At 62.8% G+C, this 18,138-nt stretch overlaps 5 protein-coding genes across 5 annotated transcripts; 4 read left to right on the top strand and 1 right to left on the bottom strand.

Moving 5' to 3' along the window:
- Nucleotides 1-165: 165 nt before the first annotated feature.
- Nucleotides 166-3,332, bottom strand: RHTO_00739 (uncharacterized protein; the record flags this gene model as incomplete). Its single annotated transcript, XM_016414423.1, has 10 exons — nucleotides 166-658; nucleotides 716-842; nucleotides 902-1,205; nucleotides 1,261-1,322; nucleotides 1,383-1,632; nucleotides 1,699-1,832; nucleotides 1,894-2,146; nucleotides 2,202-2,575; nucleotides 2,634-2,771; nucleotides 2,849-3,332. The coding sequence occupies 10 exons, from the start codon at nucleotides 3,330-3,332 to the stop codon at nucleotides 166-168; spliced, it is 2,619 nt and encodes an 872-aa protein (XP_016273579.1).
- Nucleotides 3,333-3,799: 467 nt separating this feature from the next.
- RHTO_00738 (ketoreductase) lies at nucleotides 3,800-5,325 on the top strand (the record flags this gene model as incomplete). Its single annotated transcript, XM_016414422.1, has 9 exons — nucleotides 3,800-3,899; nucleotides 3,959-4,009; nucleotides 4,067-4,415; nucleotides 4,476-4,483; nucleotides 4,545-4,747; nucleotides 4,806-4,909; nucleotides 4,970-4,988; nucleotides 5,077-5,156; nucleotides 5,217-5,325. The coding sequence occupies 9 exons, from the start codon at nucleotides 3,800-3,802 to the stop codon at nucleotides 5,323-5,325; spliced, it is 1,023 nt and encodes a 340-aa protein (XP_016273578.1).
- Nucleotides 5,326-6,404: 1,079 nt separating this feature from the next.
- Nucleotides 6,405-9,709, top strand: RHTO_00737 (3',5'-cyclic-nucleotide phosphodiesterase; the record flags this gene model as incomplete). The annotated part of the gene is made up of 7 exons (XM_016414421.1): nucleotides 6,405-7,156; nucleotides 7,214-7,680; nucleotides 7,738-8,057; nucleotides 8,113-8,451; nucleotides 8,515-8,722; nucleotides 8,783-9,599; nucleotides 9,658-9,709. 7 exons carry the CDS (start codon nucleotides 6,405-6,407, stop codon nucleotides 9,707-9,709), a joined length of 2,955 nt encoding a protein of 984 aa, XP_016273577.1.
- Nucleotides 9,710-10,099: 390 nt separating this feature from the next.
- RHTO_00736 (ATP dependent DNA ligase) lies at nucleotides 10,100-14,315 on the top strand (the record flags this gene model as incomplete). The annotated part of the gene is made up of 15 exons (XM_016414420.1): nucleotides 10,100-10,374; nucleotides 10,427-10,627; nucleotides 10,686-10,741; nucleotides 10,798-11,097; nucleotides 11,153-11,205; nucleotides 11,261-11,352; nucleotides 11,412-11,513; nucleotides 11,570-12,018; nucleotides 12,077-12,135; nucleotides 12,189-12,288; nucleotides 12,348-12,509; nucleotides 12,563-12,630; nucleotides 12,684-12,881; nucleotides 12,950-13,078; nucleotides 13,143-14,315. The coding sequence occupies 15 exons, from the start codon at nucleotides 10,100-10,102 to the stop codon at nucleotides 14,313-14,315; spliced, it is 3,417 nt and encodes a 1,138-aa protein (XP_016273576.1).
- Nucleotides 14,316-14,746: 431 nt separating this feature from the next.
- Nucleotides 14,747-18,087, top strand: RHTO_00735 (nuclear pore complex protein Nup98-Nup96; the record flags this gene model as incomplete). Its single annotated transcript, XM_016414419.1, has 4 exons — nucleotides 14,747-14,879; nucleotides 15,016-15,084; nucleotides 15,251-15,550; nucleotides 15,623-18,087. 4 exons carry the CDS (start codon nucleotides 14,747-14,749, stop codon nucleotides 18,085-18,087), a joined length of 2,967 nt encoding a protein of 988 aa, XP_016273575.1.
- Between the last annotated feature and the right edge of the window lie 51 nt (nucleotides 18,088-18,138).

Below are 18,138 nucleotides of genomic sequence, written 5' to 3'. Positions count from 1 at the left end.
CACTTCTGTCGCATAGACGCTGCTCTGGCGCAAAACTCGACGCCTGTATCGCTCGATCCAGCTTTTCCCTATCTACTCGCCCGAACGGTGGCCGGGACGCATGGGTCCGCTCGGAAGTCAAGCGCACACCGAGGACGATCCGTTTTCCTCGATATCAATCGACACCTACAAACCCACGCCGCCTTCAAGTCCTCCACTCCAACCGAACGCCCCGTCGATCTCCTCAAACGTTGGTAATCCTCCGAGACCCGTATCTCCAAAGCTGAGCGGACTCCATCGGTCGAAGTTGATCGGGAGAGAGGTGGGCGCGGCGGAGGCGGGTGAGGAGGTTGTGGCGAAAGAGGGGAGGGAGGTGGAGGGTGCGAGAACGGGCGTGGAAGTGCCGAAGAGGGCGCTGGAGGCGAACGAAGGGGAGGAGTACTCCGCTTGCGAGGGCGAGAGGAGCGGGTCGGCGGGTACGCGCAGCGGGATGGTGGGGTCGGATTGGGTTTGCTGCTCCTGGGCCTTCTGCGACTGTCCGCCCGACAGATCGAGCTGCGTGAAGCGCGGCGAGAGGTCCACCTTGGCGTCGAGAGGGCCGAAGCAAGGTGCGAGTTCGACAAGCCGTTGTTCGGAGAGAGGGTGGAAGTAACAGGCGTGTTGCAAGCCCTCGATGAACCTGCGCATGTCGACTGTCAGCTCGGAATCTCGTCAGCGGTGACTGGCTCGAACGGACCAGCTCAGCTCCGTTTCTGTGACCTGCTCGTCCGCCGTCACTGGTCCGCCAGGCTCGCCGACTCGCTGCAACGCCAGCTTCGTCCAGTTCGGCAGGTGCTCGAGTTGGTAGACCTCGTGAAACGCCACTGCAAAGATGGATAAACTCAGCCCATTGAAGGGAGGTAAGCAGCGAGGGAGGACGTACTGTGCACATCCGCTCCGACAACATACGTGTGAAGGTAAAACGACCGCCTTCGCAACGCCTTCCGCACCCTGCTCAGACTCTCTGCTCGCAGTTGTGGCGGAAGTATCGCCTGCCTCGCCTCGACCTCGACGTGAATGAGGTTAATCAGGTCGAGAAGGTCGCGGTCGAGCCGAATGAACTGGGCGCCGTAGTCGTGCTCGTGGACTGTGTGTTGCGGCTCGGAAGGATTGGGGACGTGATTGTGGAGCGTCGGTGGAGAAAGCTCGAGGAGATAGGCGGCTGCGGAGCGCGTCGAGTCGATAGCCTGCGCAAGCGATGTCAGAAAGCCGGCTTCTGCCTGAGCAGACAGAGTGACGCACACTCCAGAGTTGCAGCAATCCGCCTGTCAAGTCTTCGGCCGTCTTGCGAGCAGAACCTGTCGCTATGAGGCGGAGACTTCTCATCAGCTCCACCCAGGTCTGTCAGAACTCGGTAGACTCACGAGCAGCGAACTGGACGAAGGCGCGCTGGCAAGCGCAGACCCAGCAAGCGAGCAGATGCTTTGCGCTCTTCAAGGCCGACTCCCTCGACGAAATTGCCTTGACGAGCTTTTGCGCGATCGGAAGCAGGCTGTCCATCGGTAGTCGCGGCAGGATGATCTTGGTGTCGGCGTGCGCAAAGTACGTCGGGAGGTCGCTATCAGCGATGTGGCACTTGCGTCGAGCGTAGGCGGAGATGAGGCAGTCGGCGGTCTGTGCGATTCGACATTCGACGTCGGTTAGCAGGCGGCGAGGAGACGGGGGAGTGAGGCGGCTTACGTAGATAGCGAAACCGAATGTCTTGCGAATCCACGCAGCTTCTGCTTCGTTTGATGCAGCGTCTTGCAAGTCCTTGTAGTGCGAGACGGCTGAGCGGAGGAGTGGGCGCGTCTTCATCGGCTGCACTTCGGTGACTGTGCGATCAGGACACGTCAGCAGGCGATTTGAGCGCCGGAAAGATACGGCGCCGCGCACATAACGACATCTGCAGAACGGCGAGCAAAGCAGCGAGCGCCTCGACCGTCGGCGTCTCCATCGTCCCCGCTTCCCAATTGAGCGCGTGCGCCTTGTCGAAAAGCGCTGTGCATGCTGTCTGCCGTCGATTTCCTGCGTTGAGTAGCGGTGCGTTGGGATGGTCGACGGGATCTTCGGGGCGGATCGCGATACCGAGGACGGCGGAATGAGGTGAAGTGCGGGCGCCGACTGTCCAGAAGGAGGTCAAGGCGACCTGGAGAGGAACGCGTCAGCTAGAGTGACAACAAGTGCAGGTAACGACTACGCACTCGCAAAGCTGGACTGAGCTTCTCGTGATCGTGCGCGAGCAGATCGTCCGTCCGAGTCTTCCAGAACTCGTACGTCGGTAGGAGGAAGCAACAGCTCTCCCAAAATGCCAAGCAGAGATGACGAGACAGGCTCGACATCATTTGCGGTTCTGCAAGGCGCCAGTCGAGCGATTGCTGGCCGATGCTGCTACCGCCGGCGATGAGCGAGGCGAGGGCGTCTCTTGTTTCTGAGGAGGTAGCGGCGGCGGAAGAGAGCGAAGAGATCGGTTTGAACGAGGAGAAGTCGGAAGGGAGGTCGAGGTTGGCGGCGGAAACGTCGATCTGGCCGGACTGAGGCTTGTCGCTTGACTGCGCGAGCTGTTCTTCGAGTTCGGCTGTATGACAGGCTTGTCAGCCTATACATGCACGTAGAATGAGATAAAGACTGCGCACCGAGACGCTTTTCCAGCTCCGCAACCCGCGCAGGATCGTTGGGCTTGTATTTTGGTCGTGGTTTCCAGTCTTTGAGGTCGCAGTCCTCGTCCCTTGCCGTGCAATGGTCGCAGCGCGGAAAGATGCGGTTACAGCGGACTGTACAAACAGGCGTGAGCTCAGGACATGCGCACGAAGGGGGAGGACCGCACCTTTCCGAACTCGACATCGCGCACACGACTTGTCCGTCACGATGGCGCCTTGCGGCGGCGGTGGACGAGGCTTCGGCTTCTTGCTCATTCGCGCGTTACTCAGCTTCTCCCCGTAGGTGCCCTCACCGTTCTGAGCTTCGCCGTTCATAACCGTCGCGGTCGCAAAGTCCTCCTGCTGAGCGACACCGTGCGGCTGAGAGGCATAGACATAGCCGGGGTGTTGCGTATAGTCGGTTACGCCGTCGTACTGTCCGAGAAAGGCGTACGTCGGGACCTGAGGAGTCGGCAAGGAGGAAGGAGGGGGAGGCTGAGGGTCGGCGCTGAAGACGTATGCCGACGTGGATGCGTAGGGCTGCTCGAGACCGTTGCCTGGATAGACTGCCGGGACAGCTCCATTCGGCGGTGACCGAGAAGAGCTGTAGGCGGTTGTTTGCGGGGAGGAGAAGTGGAGAGGGGCGGCTGACTGCGGCGGCTGCTGGTACTGCCAGTAGGCGTCCTGCCCGTCCATGGTAGCCTCGTCCCGTAGCAGAACAGTCACGAGCTGTCGGACCGTCGTCGTCGAGGAGGCCAACTTCATCGCTTCGCTCTTTCCCCCTCGACGAACACCGACTGAACAGCACGAGGCTGGCTTTGCGTGCTTGCGACAATCTTCTGAGACCCCAGTGTGTGGCGTCTTGGAGCTTGTCGCCGTCCAGCTGCGTCCACCACCGCTACAGCCCACTTTGTCAATTCTCATTACCCAGACGGGTCCGAGGGCGAAGCGCGGGCGACGGAGCCGTTCGGCTGACTCAGACGGGCGCTTAGGCATCTCCTGCATGCAGTGCGGCGAGCCACACGAAGCTGTCGTCCCGACCTCTCCGGCACTCGCCTTCCGGACCTTCGGGAGAAGGAGCAGCTGTGGGGCTCCCTTCTTGCTTCCTGGCGCCGCTTTCCGCTTCTTGCTCTACCACACACACTCAACTGAGCGCTGCTGATATGCCGACCGCCATCACCCCTCGCATCGTGCTCATTTCCGGCGTGTCTGGCTTCCTCGGAACGGCGACAACGCTCGAGTTTCTTAAGAAGGGCTGGAAAGGTGCGCTGCAAACGTCTCCGCTTCAGTTTGGACGAATGAGCTGACGTATCATTGCGCAGTCCGCGGAACCGTCCGCCGTCAAGAGCAGGCAGACGCATGGCTTGAGAAGTGTGCGTCTCAGGATCCGCCTTCATCCACCCAGGTCTCCTCATCCTTCGTGCATACAGATCCACAATACCGCGACCAGATCCACTTCGTCATTGTCCGCGACCTTGCCGACGATGGCGCCTTTGATGAGGCGATCAAGGGCGTCGACGCTGTCGCTCACACAGCTTCGCCCTTCACCTTCTCCTTCAAGGACAACGTCAAGGACATGCTCGAGCCGGCGCTGAAGGGTACGACGTCAATCCTCGAGGCGGCGAAGCGCGAGCCGAGCGTCAAGAGCGTTGTCATAACGTCCTCCCTCGCGGCTGCGCAAGATCCGGCAAAGGGACTTGATCCCGGCTTCGTCCGTACCAGCGCTGTCTGGTCTCCCTTCACGTGGGAGCAGGCGGCGAAGGAGACGATTCCTGCGATGTGCGTGCCTTTCCGTCTACCTTTGAGACGAACCTTCCGCTGACCTCGCCTGGCTTGCAGGGTGTACTGTGCGTGAACTGCGTCACATTGGGACGATCTCGACGTACTGATGATATCGTCCTCGCACAGTGGCCAGCAAGACGTTCGCCGAACGTGCCGCGTGGGATTTCTTCGAGCGCGAGAAGCCCAACTTTTCGCTCGCAACGATCGTCCCGCCCATCATCCTCGGCGAGGCACTGCAGCCTCTCTCGTCCCTCTCGGACTTGAACTTGTCGGCTGCCGTTGTCAAGAGCATCATTGACGCTGAGGAGATCCCGCCTACGGCCGTTCCCGTATGTTCTTCAATCTCTCCCCTAAACGCTTTCCCGCCGCTCACAGCTTCTCCTGCAGGTCTTCGTTAACGTCAACGACTGCGCGAGAGCACATGTCGAGGCTATCGAGCGTGCTCGAACGAACCGCTACCTCCTCATCGGCGGCGACAACGACAACTGCCTGTGCGTGTTGTCTCGCCTGCTCCTCTGGCCGACCGCTCTGACGCTCTGAACGCTTGGCAGCATCGCGCAGTACCTTCGCGTGAGTCTGCAGGCCTCAGCTTTCCGTGGACCCCTTGCTCTCTCGCCGAGAGCCGTAGAACCCGCTCACCCGCTTTCTCACTGCGCAGGAGGACTTTCCCGAGCAAGCGCACCGCATTCCGACCAAGGGCGACCCCGTCGGTCCTCACTGGAGCTACGACTGCACTCCGTACGTTCAGCCTTCTTCCCACATCGCTTCCTCCCTTCCTGACCCGCTTCACTTGCGCAGCGCCGTCAAGGAGCTCGGCATCGAGTTCACTGACTTGCGGACGACGATCAAGCAAGCGGGCGAACAGCTGTTCCGCCTGGAGAGGGAGTTGCCGAAGGCTGCTATGTAGTGAACATCTCTCTCGCAAGGCATCAAGTGTATCGGCACTCTTCGCTGAGGCGTGTCGCGATAGCGTGAGCAATTTACACGCCCCGGTGGAGCGAACCGGACGGAGCCTGCCTGTCGCCGTCTCCTCGTACGCGAGGCTGGACCCAAGCCTGGGAAACGGGAGACGCCATCGTTCCAAGGGTTGGCTTTCCTGGAGCACGCTTGCCGGGACGGTTGGTTTCGTACAGCGAGATTGGCCCAGCGTGCCGAGGGAATGAGCGGAGAGAGCAAGCGGAGGAGACGATTTCGCGGGGAGAGTCGCGAGGCCGGACGAGTCGCTGCCGGTGCTTGTGCTGCGGTTCGCCGATGTGCCGGGTCAGACAGCACTTCTGGAATGCCCAACCTCGAGGAAGAGCGCAAAATCCAGGCCGGCCAAAGCGGGACGAACGTGGCAAACGAGGAGGAGGAGAAGGAGGTCGACGGCGCCCGACCGCGGTGTTCTCGAAGCACAGAAAACGAGCTTCCCGCGTGGCAGCCGGATCGCTGCGTGGCCGCGAGACACTTTTTGCAAGCCATCCCCATCGCGGCAAGCCTCACCGGTTCCCAGGAAAGAGTGGCAGGGCCCGCCTGCCGAGATTAGCCTGCGCCTATTCGACCTCTGCGAGCAATACAAACGCGTGTATGCTTTGGCGCTGGACCGGTCGACGGGGAGAGGAGGAGTTGCGGGCGAGGAGGACGTCTCGCTGCACCGCAAGTCAAGTGGGGCGGGTATGGAGAACGGCAAGCGCGGTAGAGTCCCATCAGCGTCCAGACTGCGCCGCACGAAGCTGGGGAAGCAGAGCGAGCCGTCGGAGCGGGTGCAAGAGAGACGTTCTCGCCTCCTCGCGACCTTTGTCCTCGCCTCCTCGCCAGCACAGGCAGCAGGCGCAGGCCGAGCTCGACACGCTTGCTGCTGGGACTGCACTCGACTGCCACAGCCACGGGACGCAGCTCGAACGGCCGCGCGAGGCCCGACATCTCCCCGTCAAGCCCCCCTCATCTCGACACGCCCGCTCGTCGTCTCCTCAGCGCCGTGGGGTCTGCGAGTACTGCAGAGCTATCATGGCCTTCTTCAACAACCCATTCGCCACCCCAGGCGGCCCCCCCGTCGTCTCGTCGCCTGCGATCAATCCGACCTCGACTTCGTTCCCTCTCGAGTCGAGCGTCCGCCGCAGCTCGCTCGCGCGGGCAGCGACTCCCGGCTCGGTAGACGTCTCTGTGCCACTGTCGCCGGCTAGCACGACGAGCGGAGGGTCTGGCGGGGGCGGCACGAGCCCTGGTTCGAGCGGGCCCGCCTCAGGAAGTCTGGGCGGAGCAGGCGGGATCACCTTTGTCTCGCCGTTCGCCTCGTCGCAGAAGCGCCCGTCTATCGCGCCGAGTACCGTCACCGTCGTCCAAGGCCGGAGACCCAGCACGCCCGGCTCGCCCGCCGCACACCGCCCGAGTTCTGCGAGGTCGTCGTCGCAGCCTCGCAGCGCGTCGGGAGGAGAGTCGCCCAAGCAGTCTGCGTCGCGTCGAGCATCCTTGCAGGGGACACCCTCGCCGTTGCGGTCACCAGCGGCCGGCGCGGCGCACGCACCACCGTTCTTCTCCGGCTTCATGGCCTCTGCGAGCCCCTCGAACGGCCTGCTCAGGGTTGCGCCCGAATTCCCTCGGCGGCGCAGCGTCGACGTTGGTGTACTGGGCGTCGGTACGCGCAGAGTACACGGCATGACCGCGATGAGCCGGAGAATGCGGGATGCGGTCGGTCCGGATGCGGGAGACAAGGCGACTGGCGTTGTTGGAGCGGGCGCCAAGGGGGCGAACGACCGGCTGTGCGTACGATTACCGCTTCTCTCTCGAAACGCAAGCTAACGCTGTGCCTCCTGCAGACTCGGCCGGCATCTCGCCTCGTTGCTCGCCCACTCGCTCTCGCTCTGCGCCGAGCCAAAGAACGCAGAGGGCGCCTCAGCCGGCATTCCCGAATCAACAGCCGAAGTCCTACCGCACGCCACGCTCGAAGCCATCCCTGCCTCTCCCATCAGCTCGCCCACTCCTTCACGGAATACCTCCGTCTCGGCCGAATCCGTCACCTACAACAACGCCGGCACCATCCCGCCAGGCTTCCCTCACGACGCGCCCACGTCTTCCGCCTCGAACGAACCGTCGCAACGGCTCGAAAGTCGGCCGGCGTCATCGCCGTTTCCGGCCCTTTCGGAGGCGAAGCGCTTCAAGCTCATCGCCAACTTGCAGAGCTGGTCCTTCAACGCCATGTCGTACTCGCCTGACGAGCTGCTCGCCTGCGTCGGCATCATCTTCGAGAGCGTGCGGAATATGGAGGGTGTCGACTTTGACCTGGGTGCGCAGGTCTCTCATCTTTATCTCCGACCGCAGCTGATCCATCCCTTCGTCACAGAACGCTTCAAGGCGCTGCTTCTCTCCATCCGCTCCGCCTACCACTCCCGAAACGGCTACCACAACTTCAACCACGCCGCCGACGTGACCCAAGCCTGCTACTCCTTCCTCGTCCGCATGGGTCTCGCGCCACCGCTCTACCTCCTCTGCGAAGACGACTACGACGCGAACCTTGGCGAGGGACGGCGGAAGTGGAGGCGAAATCGTGCGGTCGAGGAGGGAGGAATGGGGGAGCTGCTGAGACCGATGGACGTCTTTGCGCTCATGGTTGCGTGTATTGGCCACGATGTCGGTCATCCAGGGTTGACGAACGCCTACATGGTGAGTTGGCTGTTCTTGCGCGGCCACTCGTCAAGCTAACCGTCCCTATTCGCAGGTCAACGCCCGCGCTCCGGTGGCGCAGATCTACAACGACAAGTCCATCCTCGAGAACTTCCACACCGTCACGCTCATCCACATGCTCCGGCGGCACAACTTCGAGTACCTCCTCGGCGGCGACTTTGGACATCTCGGCGAGCGCGCAACCCCGTTCCGCAAGATCCTTGAGGCGTCCATCCTCGCGACCGATATGAGCCGGCACTTTGCGTTCGTCACCGAGTTGACGGAGATGGGGAAGCGGTTGAGCGCGAATGGGCGGAGGGCGAGTGGGGACCTCGAGGCGGATAAGCTGCTGCTGTGCGCGGGCTTGATCAAGTGCGCCGACATCAGTAACCCGGTGCGCTCCGTCTCTCGGACTTCTATCGTTGTGCCGCCGCTGACTGTGCGTTCGCCGAATCAGACTCGACCACACCGCATCTCTCGCGTCTGGGCGCAGGCGTTGCAGGAAGAGTGGGCTGTCCAGGCGAGCATCGAGGCCGACTTCGGCCTGCCGATCACGGTCATGACGCAGGACCCGAGCGACGTCAAGGCGCAGGCGAAGGGCCAAGTCGGCTTCATCGACTTGTTCTGCAAGCCGCTTTTCGGGGCGATGTCGACGGTCGTCGACGGTCAGTGCTTTGTTCTGCCTCCGTTCGAGTTCACCCTGACGCTTCACTGAACGCACGCAGAGTTCGCCGATTTTGTCGAGAAGCTGCGGGATGGGCGAGCGGCGTGGGAGGCGATCTCGCTTCAGACGGACGAGGCGTTCGCCCAGCCAATCGCGCGCGACTTCACTCTGCCGGCGGCGCCTCCCCTTCGGCGGAAGAAGACGAGCGAGAGCTCAGGCTCGGCGCCGGCATCGGCATCTGGCTCTGTTCCTCCTTCGCCTCGGTCCGCGACGCCGGCCTCCCAGGCGTCTGATCCGACTGCCACGCCTATCGGCAACCCGAGTCCCGCCGTCGTTGCGCCTGCGACTGCCAGCAAGCCTGTCCCGATGTCTATCGACACCCGCCGCATCGGTCGGCCGACGCCCCTGCGCACGGCTATCCAGCGACCCCTGCACGTCCGACAAAGCTCAAGCACCTCGAGTACCTCGGTCACCACCTCGCCTCTCTCGCCCCTCTTCGCCAACTCTGCCGGCTCGCCATCAAGCGCCGCGACTGCCTTCTCCTCGTTCTCGCAACTTTCGTCCATCTCGGTCGTCAACGGTCCGCAGACTGCCGACTCGGTATCGCTGTATGCGTCACCAAAGACAGGTGGATACGACCCAAGCTCGACAGGCATCCTCTCGTCGTCCGTCGAGAAGGCGCAGCGAAGTGTTTGCGGCGGAGCATGTCTCGTCGGCACGGCTATGTGCGAAGTGTGCGCCGCTGCGCAGCGACGAGGGTCGCTCGGCAATGCGTTGGAAGAGCGGGACCGGCAGCTCGAGGAGGAGGAAGACGATGAGGAGCTTGACTTGCTTGAGGGCGAGGAAGACTCGGATGTGTGGCCGCCTCACCCCTTCCAGTGCGTTCTCTGGCTTTTCCATCACTAGCGCCAGCTGACTGACGATGTCCTTGCGCAGACCTACGCGACACGCCGTTCAGGCAGCCCAGCTCGAGCAGGCCGCCGCCTGATCCCCGCGCAGCCTCCAGCATACCCGGCTTCGACACATTGTATCGTTCGCTCGATATTCCCTAGACTCTCGACTTTCGCCTTCTGCACGCCTCGCAAAATCGCTTCATGCTGTCGCCCTTGGCCCCCGTCTATTTATTGGCACCACCCTTGCCTCGCCTCGTCTTTGTTGTCCCGCCGCCTGTAGAATTGGTTGTCCTGGTTCCCGTGCAGTCAGTTCCTGTAACTTCGTCACTGCAGACTCAGCTTTCGAGCGAGAGATGTCAATTCTCAAAGTCAACTTGAGCGCGCCGCGACGGTTCGACGAGTTGGGTCCTCTCCCTCTCCTCACATCCACTCTACTGCGCTTTTGCTATCGTACACTCTCGTTCGTCGGCTGGGAGGAGCCCACCATGGCAGCGCCGGCGCCGCCTCCGCCCTCATCGCTCTACGCGAACCCCATCGCCTTCTCGCTGTTCTCGTCGCTCGTTCAGCGGATAGGCGCCGTGCCGGCCGTGCGCAAGGGTGCCAGGCGGTTGAGTGGACCGGGAGAGGGGAAACCGAAGCAGCACAAGCTGCTTGAGGCTTGGGTCGGGGCAGTCAAGGCAGAATACGATCGGGACTTGCCTGAGGGGACCATCGTCTTGTTCTTCCGGCTGTTCTTTCCTGACGAGGGCGTGCGGCGGAGGTGCGTATTGCTCGCAGCTCCCGCCGAGCCATTGCTGACCCTCGGGCGACAGGTACGACTTGCGGGAAATGCTGCTGGGGGAGGCGCTCGAGGGCGTGTATGGCGCGCGCAGGGGTGCTTTCTCGTCTTGGAACGCCCAGTGCGAGGCAGGTAGAGCTAGCTCGACAGGCTGTCTTGGGAGAGAGGTCCAGATTTGGCTGGAGAGGGACGCAAAGCATGCGAAGGGCAAGGGGAAGGAACTGACACTCGGCAGGTACGCTGCGACGTTGGTTCGAAGCGCTCAAGCAGGCTGACATGTGCTTCTCCGACAGGGTGGACGAGCTGCTTGACGAGCTCGCGACGCTTTCGAGCGCATCAGCGGCAGACGGTGCGTCTCGAGTCTACCGCGCACGGAGAAGCGCTGGCTAAGGTCAGGAATCGCAGTCCAAGCACTGCGGCTAGCTCGTCGTCGACCTCTAAAAGCTATCCTCTCCGACCTTCTTCTCCCGCTTTCGCCACCAGACGCAGCCGTCATGATACAGATCATCCTCCGCGACTTGGCGCCACTGCTCTACCCGCCTCCGAGCTCATCCGCCGACATCGTTCTGTCCAGCTATTGCTTAACGTCGTACGGCTTCATCGGTCTCGCCGAGGCTATGCAAGTATGGCATGAAGGCCTGCCGAGGTTGTATCGCTCCGTCGCCGATCTTGATTGGGTGACTTGGACTGCCGAGCAAACGATCCGTACGTGACGCGCCTTTACAGAGACTGCATACCGTAGCTAACAACAGCTTGACAGGTCGTGGTGTCTCCTTATGTCAACCTCGGCCGCAGCTCGGTCTGCCCATCAAGGTGCGTGGACACGAGCTCGTGTGTATCGTTGCGCTGACTTGCTCAAAACGTGCAGGTACCCAAGACGGAAAAGCCCAGCTCATGCGCCCGAGCGACCAAGCATGTAGACGGACTCGTTGCGGTCGAGACGAAGTATGACGGCGAGCGGTGCGTCTAGCGGTCGTCCACTCACAACTACAACATTCACGCTCATGCGGCGCATACAGACTGCAGATCCACATCGACTTGTCCCTTCCCCCGTCTCAGCAGATACGCATCTTCTCGAAGAGCAGTCGCGACAGCACCGAGACGCGACGAAGTCTTCTGCCGTGAGTCGCTCTTTCCCGCATGCCGCAGGCACAGCAATGCTGACAAGGTCTCGCAGGATCATCCGAGCGTCTCTCGGCCTACCCCTCGACCCCGTCGCGCAAGCGCTTCACCCGCAACTCTCTCAGCGCCTTCTCCACACCCTCTCCAGCTCCTCAGCTCGACCGCCAATTCCGCCTACCAAACTCGTCATCGAAGGCGAGATGGTCCCGTACCATGAAGGCCGCCGACAGATCGACGAGTTCTGGAAATTGGCCTTTGCAAAGGCATGCGGCGGCGCACCGCTCGAGGCGCGCTCCACCAAGTGGAACACTCGACAACGCGCTGCGCAAGAAGACGACAGCGTCACGACAGGCGCGACGCCGAGCCCGAACAAGCCTGCGCAACATCAGTTGCCCAGTGCGGCGCAGACGGCGAGCGAGGGAGATGCACTCGTCGGCAGCAACTTGCATCTCATGATTGTCTGGTTCGACGTTCTCTACATGGACGGAGAGAGCTTGCTTGACGGTGCGTGCGGTTCCTTCGACGTTCCCCAGCATGGCTTGACGACCGCTTTCTTCCCCAGAACCGTATCAAGCCCGCCGCGCCCGCCTCGAATCGCTCGTCCTGCCGATTGAAGGCTTTGTGAGTTGTCGACGAGCACGTTCGGCGGACCAACGCTGATTGCCCACACGCAGAGCATACTGGCGGAATCGGTCTCCGTCGACTTCGACCACAAGGAGACGGCTCTTGCTAGCTTGCGAGATCGTTTCGCCCGTATCATCGCCTCTCGATGCGGTGCGCCGTCTTTCGCGCGCTACAGGCGACCATGTGCTGACGGAGGGATCGTCTTGCAGAGGGCCTCATGCTTAAGCCGCTTTTCTCAGCTTACAACGACCTTCGCTGCGGGCAGCGCTGGGTCAAACTCAAAAAGGACTTCATTCCAGGAGCGGGAGATACGATGGACGTCCTTATCGTCGGAGCATCTTGGCAGCGGAAGCGTGGAAGGGAACTACTCGGTGCGTTGCCCTTCCTCCACTCTCGCAGCCTTTGCTGAGGTCCGCTTCTGCAGTACCACCATCAGTCTACACGACCTTTTTTGTCGGCTTCCGAGCGGATGATCTCGGAGCAAGTTTACCTGTGAGTTAATCAGGAGTCGCTTCACCGCTCAAAGCCTGACTGCCCCCCCGCAGACCTCGCGCAAGCCGCACTACCATATACTCTTCTCAACCTCGTACGGCCTCTCGAGGGAACAGCTGGCGCAAGTCTGCTTCGAGGTGCGGGAAGATCGACCCGAGCGATTCGATTTCGAGTCGTCCGCCGATGGAAGCGCCTTCAAGCGTGTCGACCGCCGCAAGACGCTTGGGCCGTATGCAGTCTACGACGCTGCCGTGAGTCCCGCGTTCGCGTTGTCAGCCGAAGGGCGAAGCTTACTCTCTTTCGCTGTCTCCTGCGACAGTGCTGCTCCTTCACCTTCTCCCTCGCCGATCACCTCTACTCGAACACGACTCGTCCTTCCGTCATCTTCCGCCAGCCACGCGTGATGGAGCTTAACGGCGCCGGCTTTCAACGAACTCCTGGCTGTCCAGTGCGTCTCCTCCCACCAGCTCCTCTTGGACATTCTGAAAGTGTCCTAACGCCATGCTCTGCAGTACTACGAGCTACGCTGGCCGCGCATCATCAAGGCTTCGCGACCCGACGAGTCTGGCTCGCCTCTCTCGCTCGCCGACCTCCAGCGAGTCGCGCACGAAGCGACAGGCACCGTCTCCTCCTCCGCCGCCGCCCTCGTCGACCAGATCTGGAACGCCGCGAAGCGCGACGGGCAGAAGAAGGAGTCTCCGGCGGAGCGGTATGAGCGCGAGGTCAAGATGTGGGTCCAGAAGCTGGAGAGGGCGGATGGCATCATGAGGGACCCAGGCGAGCCGGCAGGAAACGGCCTCAAACACTTGAAGGCGGTCTCTAGCACGCTGAAGCGCCCGAAGTCGCTTGGCAGTCTAGCTGCTACGGAGGCTCAACGCAACCTCGACAAGTCGCAACCTGCGAATCCGCCTCGCCAGGTGACCCCGCCCCGTTCCGACGCCGATCGCAGGACAGACTCGGCATCCCTTGCGACACTGCCTGCGACTCCACCTCGACTGCGCTCATCTGTCGCCATGGGCCGCTCGGTCTCGTCGCCTTGTGCTCGTTCGGACGCCCCGTCACCGCCTAGTCAGGGCGTTCGCCCGCCCGTTGTGACAATCGACTCGACGAATACGCTTCTACGCCGCCGAACGATCGCACAGACCGGCAGCACTCTCGCTGAGCCGTCGACGTTCTCTTCGAGTACTCGCAAGCGACGCCGCCTCACATCTGCTGTCGGCAATCAGTCTAGCGTGCAGTTGCGGTCGTTCGCCTCATTGCCGCTATCCCTTTACGGCGTCGAATCGCACCTCGAAGCAGCCAAGTTTGACTTCGCCTCGTACGCCTGGACGCTGTACCCGCCTCTTTCGCCAACAGCAGTCGTCCCCGAGCCCCGCAACCCACACCTTAGTCTCAGCAACTACATCGCAACGCCGGGGAAGCTGCTCGTCGCGGCGGGTCTGGCACGGGCAACCGAGCTGGCGCCGAGGAAGACGGGACGAGACGAGTCTCTGAGCCAAGGCGTCATCTACGTCTCGCCAGGTCCTGCTTCGGACGACTTCGTGCGGCGGCTCGAGGAGGATGCTTGGCGTGCGAAGCAGCTGGCGGGTCAGAGGGCGACGGTTTGGGTCTTGAAGCGTGAGGCGCTCGAAACCAGGGGCGGGTGCGACTTGGGAATGGGGAGCGACGTCCTCACTGTGTTGTAGATGGAAAGTAGAGCGTATGAAACAGCATTTGAACTCGTTCTACCGTTGACTGAGCGAGCAAGCGAGAGGAAGAGGGTCAAGGAGGGCGAGGAGAAGTTGCGTCCTGCCCACACGCTGCTACCGGTGCTGCGCGCTCTGCGACTTGCCTGGGCTACTCGTGCTCTTGCTTAGGTAGTACACAGCTGCCTCCATCCCTCGCACGCTTTCGCGACGCTCTCCTTCTTCCTCAACTCCTCCGACCGTCACCTCGCTCCGGCAGCTCGACACACCGCCTGCGCCAGCCAGAAGGGGCTATTAAAGCGTGCAGAACTTGTGGCAGGACTAGCCGGTGCGCTGACCGCTCGGTACGACCCGTCGTCGCGCTCTCGCGCTCACTCGACTCCCACAGGTCCTCCCCTCCCTCATCTCCTCGGCAGAAAGCCTAGCATACCATGTTTGGCGGTACTGGCTCCCCTTTCGGCGGCTTCGGCCAGCAGCAGCAACAGCAGCAACAGCAGCAACAGCAGCAGCCGGGCCAGACGGGCGGCGGGCTGTTTGGCCAGACGGGGACGACGTTCGGCTCAGGTGCGTCCGCAGTCCCTCTTCGCCTTGGCGTACGGGCAAAGTGTTGTTGCGGGAGTTCCAGCGGACCGCCGCGCGCCCTCTCGAGTCGGGACGCTGACCTCTCCCGTTTCTCTTCCTCGATTGAACCGTCTCACAGGCGGCTTTGGCGCATCGGCGACTCCTGCTTTCGGCCAGCCGGCGCAGCAGCAGCAGAACACAGGCTTTGGTGCGTACCGAATCAAGCGCTGGCCGCGTAGCCGCCGTGACTTGTAGTCGTTTCTTGCTGACTTCGCTCGAACCGTCTGCTGCCCCCGTCTCGCTTGCCCCTCTCTTTTCCATCTCCATCTTCACACCCTCGCCTGCTACCATGCTCGCATCCGCACGCATTGCAGGCGGTTTCGGCGGCGCGACTTCGACTGCCCCAGCCTTTGGCTCGACCGCCAATGCTACCCCAGCCTTCGGACAACCTGCAGCAGGCGGCGGCCTCTTCGGTTCGTCGGCGCCTGCGACTGGTAGCACCGGCTTCTCGTTCGGCGGCGGCACGAACACCTCGACTTTCGGCCAGCCAGCGGCCGGATCGACGGGCACGACGGGCGGTCTCTTCGGCGCGAAGCCTGCGACGACTGGCTTCGGCGGCTTTGGCCAGCCTGCGCAGCAGCAACCTGCAGCTACTGGCGGACTCTTCGGCGGAGGTGAGGAGCCTTTCGCACCGCTCAAAACTGCCGCATATACGACTGACTCGGATGACTCCGCTCCTTCTCCAGCTTCCGCAACTCCTGCATTCGGCGCAGCTCCGGCCGGTCAGCCCAATGGCACCGCCACGGCTCCTTACCAGGCGACCACGGTGATGGAACCGCCTCAGGAGGAGGGCAAGCCGCCTCCCGCCAACCAGACGGCGCACCAGTTCCAGAGCATTACCTGCATGCCGCAGTACAAGAATTACTCGTTCGAGGAGCTGCGACTGCAGGACTACCAGGCGAATCGGAAGGGTCCGACTGCAGGCGCGGCGCCCGGCTTTGGCAGCGCTTTCGGAGCGTCGTCGACTCCTGCATTCGGTGCGGCCGGTACGACGGGAACGACGGGCGGTCTTTTCGGCTCGACTGGTGCATCTGCAACTCCTGCATTTGGCGCGCAGACGACCGGTACAGGGTTCGGATCGACGTCTGGCACGACTGGCGGTCTGTTCGGCAGCAGCGGTACGACAAACGCCTTCGGCCAACCCGCGACGTCTCAGCCGGCTGCTGGCGGAGGATTGTTCGGCTCAACGACATCCCAGCCTGCGCAGACGGGCGGACTCTTTGGCTCGACCGGAACGACCAACGCCTTCGGCCAGCCCGCTACTTCCGCCGCGCCCGCCTTCGGTGGTTTCGGCGCAGCAGCGCAGAAGCCCGCCACAACCGGCTTCTCCTTCGGCGCGACCAACACGACTGCCCCAGCGACCGGCGGCGGTCTCTTCGGCTCGGCGCAACCCGCGACAAGCGCTCCTGCCAATCCCTTCGGCCAGCCCGCGTCGAATGCGCCTGCTTCTGGCGGCCTTTTCGGCTCAAATCAGCCTGCGCAGCAGCCAGGCGCGTCGACCGGCTTCAGCTTCGGTCAGACCGCCAACAAGCCCCTCTTCGGTTCTGCGACGACGACTTCGGCTCCCGCGTTCGGCCAACCCGCCGCCGCAGCCGCCGCTCCTAAGCCCGCCTTCTCTTTCGGCTCAACTCCCGCCGCCGGTACGACTGGCGGAGGCCTTTTCGGCAACACCCAGCAGCAGACTGGAACGCCTGCGTTTGGCGCGCCGGCCTCCACGGCGCCAGCTACGGGCGGTCTCTTCGGCGGCACGAGCACGTTCGGACAGCCTGCTCAGCAGACAGGAGCGACGAACACGTTCGGTTCGGGCGGGCTTTTCGGCGCCAAGCCTGCGCAGCCGGCGGGCGGTCTCTTCGGATCGACTACGACACAACCTACTGGCGGTCTCTTCGGCTCGACTACCACCCAGCAACCCGCACAGCAGACTTCCCTCTTCGGCTCGACGCAGCAGCAGCAGCCCGCGCTCGGCGGCTTGGGCGGTTCCCTTTTCGGCAGCACGACCGCCGCGCCTGGCCAGCAGCAACAGCAGCAGCAAGCCGCCTACGCCTCAGCCGACGACGCCAACGCGTACGGCTCGAACCCTCTCTTCGCCAGCGTCAATCCCTCTCCCGCCCGACCTCTCGAGGAGAAGAAGAAGCCGCCCATCTTTACCGCCTTCCGAGGCACTCCCATCAGCCGATCGTCGACTAAGATCACTCGCCTGCGCGGCTTCGGCTCGACGTCGACTGCCTCACCCGCACCCGGCACGCCTCTCCGCCTCAGCACCAGCGGCCACGGCTCCTTCACCTCGCCTGGCACGCCTGCAGGACGCGGCTCTCCCTTGCGACTCGTCAACGGCATCTCGGACGACGTCGCTCTCAGCCCGAACGCCTTCGTCTCGCGACCTAGCGTCAAGAAGCTCGTCATCGACAAGAAGTCGATCGGCAAGTCGCTCAACGGCTCGGCTTCGCCCGCCAAGGACGGCAGCGCGACGCCAGCTCGCGCCAAGGTCACCTTTAACCCAGAAGTCGAGCTCCCTGGTCGGTCTTCGCTCTTCGCTGGCGGCGCCTCGACTCGCGGTTCTGCAGTCGGCGATGAGAACGAGCCATCGTTCGCGCTGTCTGAGGGAGCGACGGAAGGCAACACCACGATCGACTCGCCTTCTGCCGCCAAGTCGGCTGCGTCGTCCGACTGGCCCGCCCGCCGTCCGCCTCCTACCCCTTCAGCCCCTAAGCACGGCGACTATTTCACCATCCCCTCGCTCGACGTCCTTCAGAAGCTGCCCGCCTCCAAGCTCCGCTCCGTCCCGGACCTCGTCGTCGGCCGCGTCGGCTACGGCCAAGTCGCCTTCTCCGAGCCAGTCGACCTTTCGACCCTCCCAGCTGTCGAGGAGCTCCTCGGCGGTTTCGTCCGCCTCGAGGACCGCAACGCGACCGTGTACCCGGACGAATACGAGGACGTCAAGCCTCCCCCCGGCGAGGGCCTCAACGTCCCGGCGACCATCACGCTCGAGAACTGTTTCCCGCTCGACAAGGCGACGCGGAAGCCGATCAAGGACAAGGACCACCCGAAGGTCCAACAGCACATCAAGCGCTTGCGCAACCTCGATGGGACAGAGTTCGTCGACTTCGATGCAGAAACGGGGACGTGGGTGTTCGATGTGCAGGCGTTCTGAGCGGGCGGTGCGATCCGTTGTAGAAGATCCCTGATCTTGCAATCCTTTCCG

This window comes from Rhodotorula toruloides (genome assembly GCF_000320785.1).
Source record: "Rhodotorula toruloides NP11 unplaced genomic scaffold Scaffold10, whole genome shotgun sequence".
NCBI lineage: Eukaryota > Fungi > Basidiomycota > Microbotryomycetes > Sporidiobolales > Sporidiobolaceae > Rhodotorula > Rhodotorula toruloides.
Note: the sequence above shows the minus strand (reverse complement) of the source record. Positions and strands in the feature narration are given on the sequence as shown.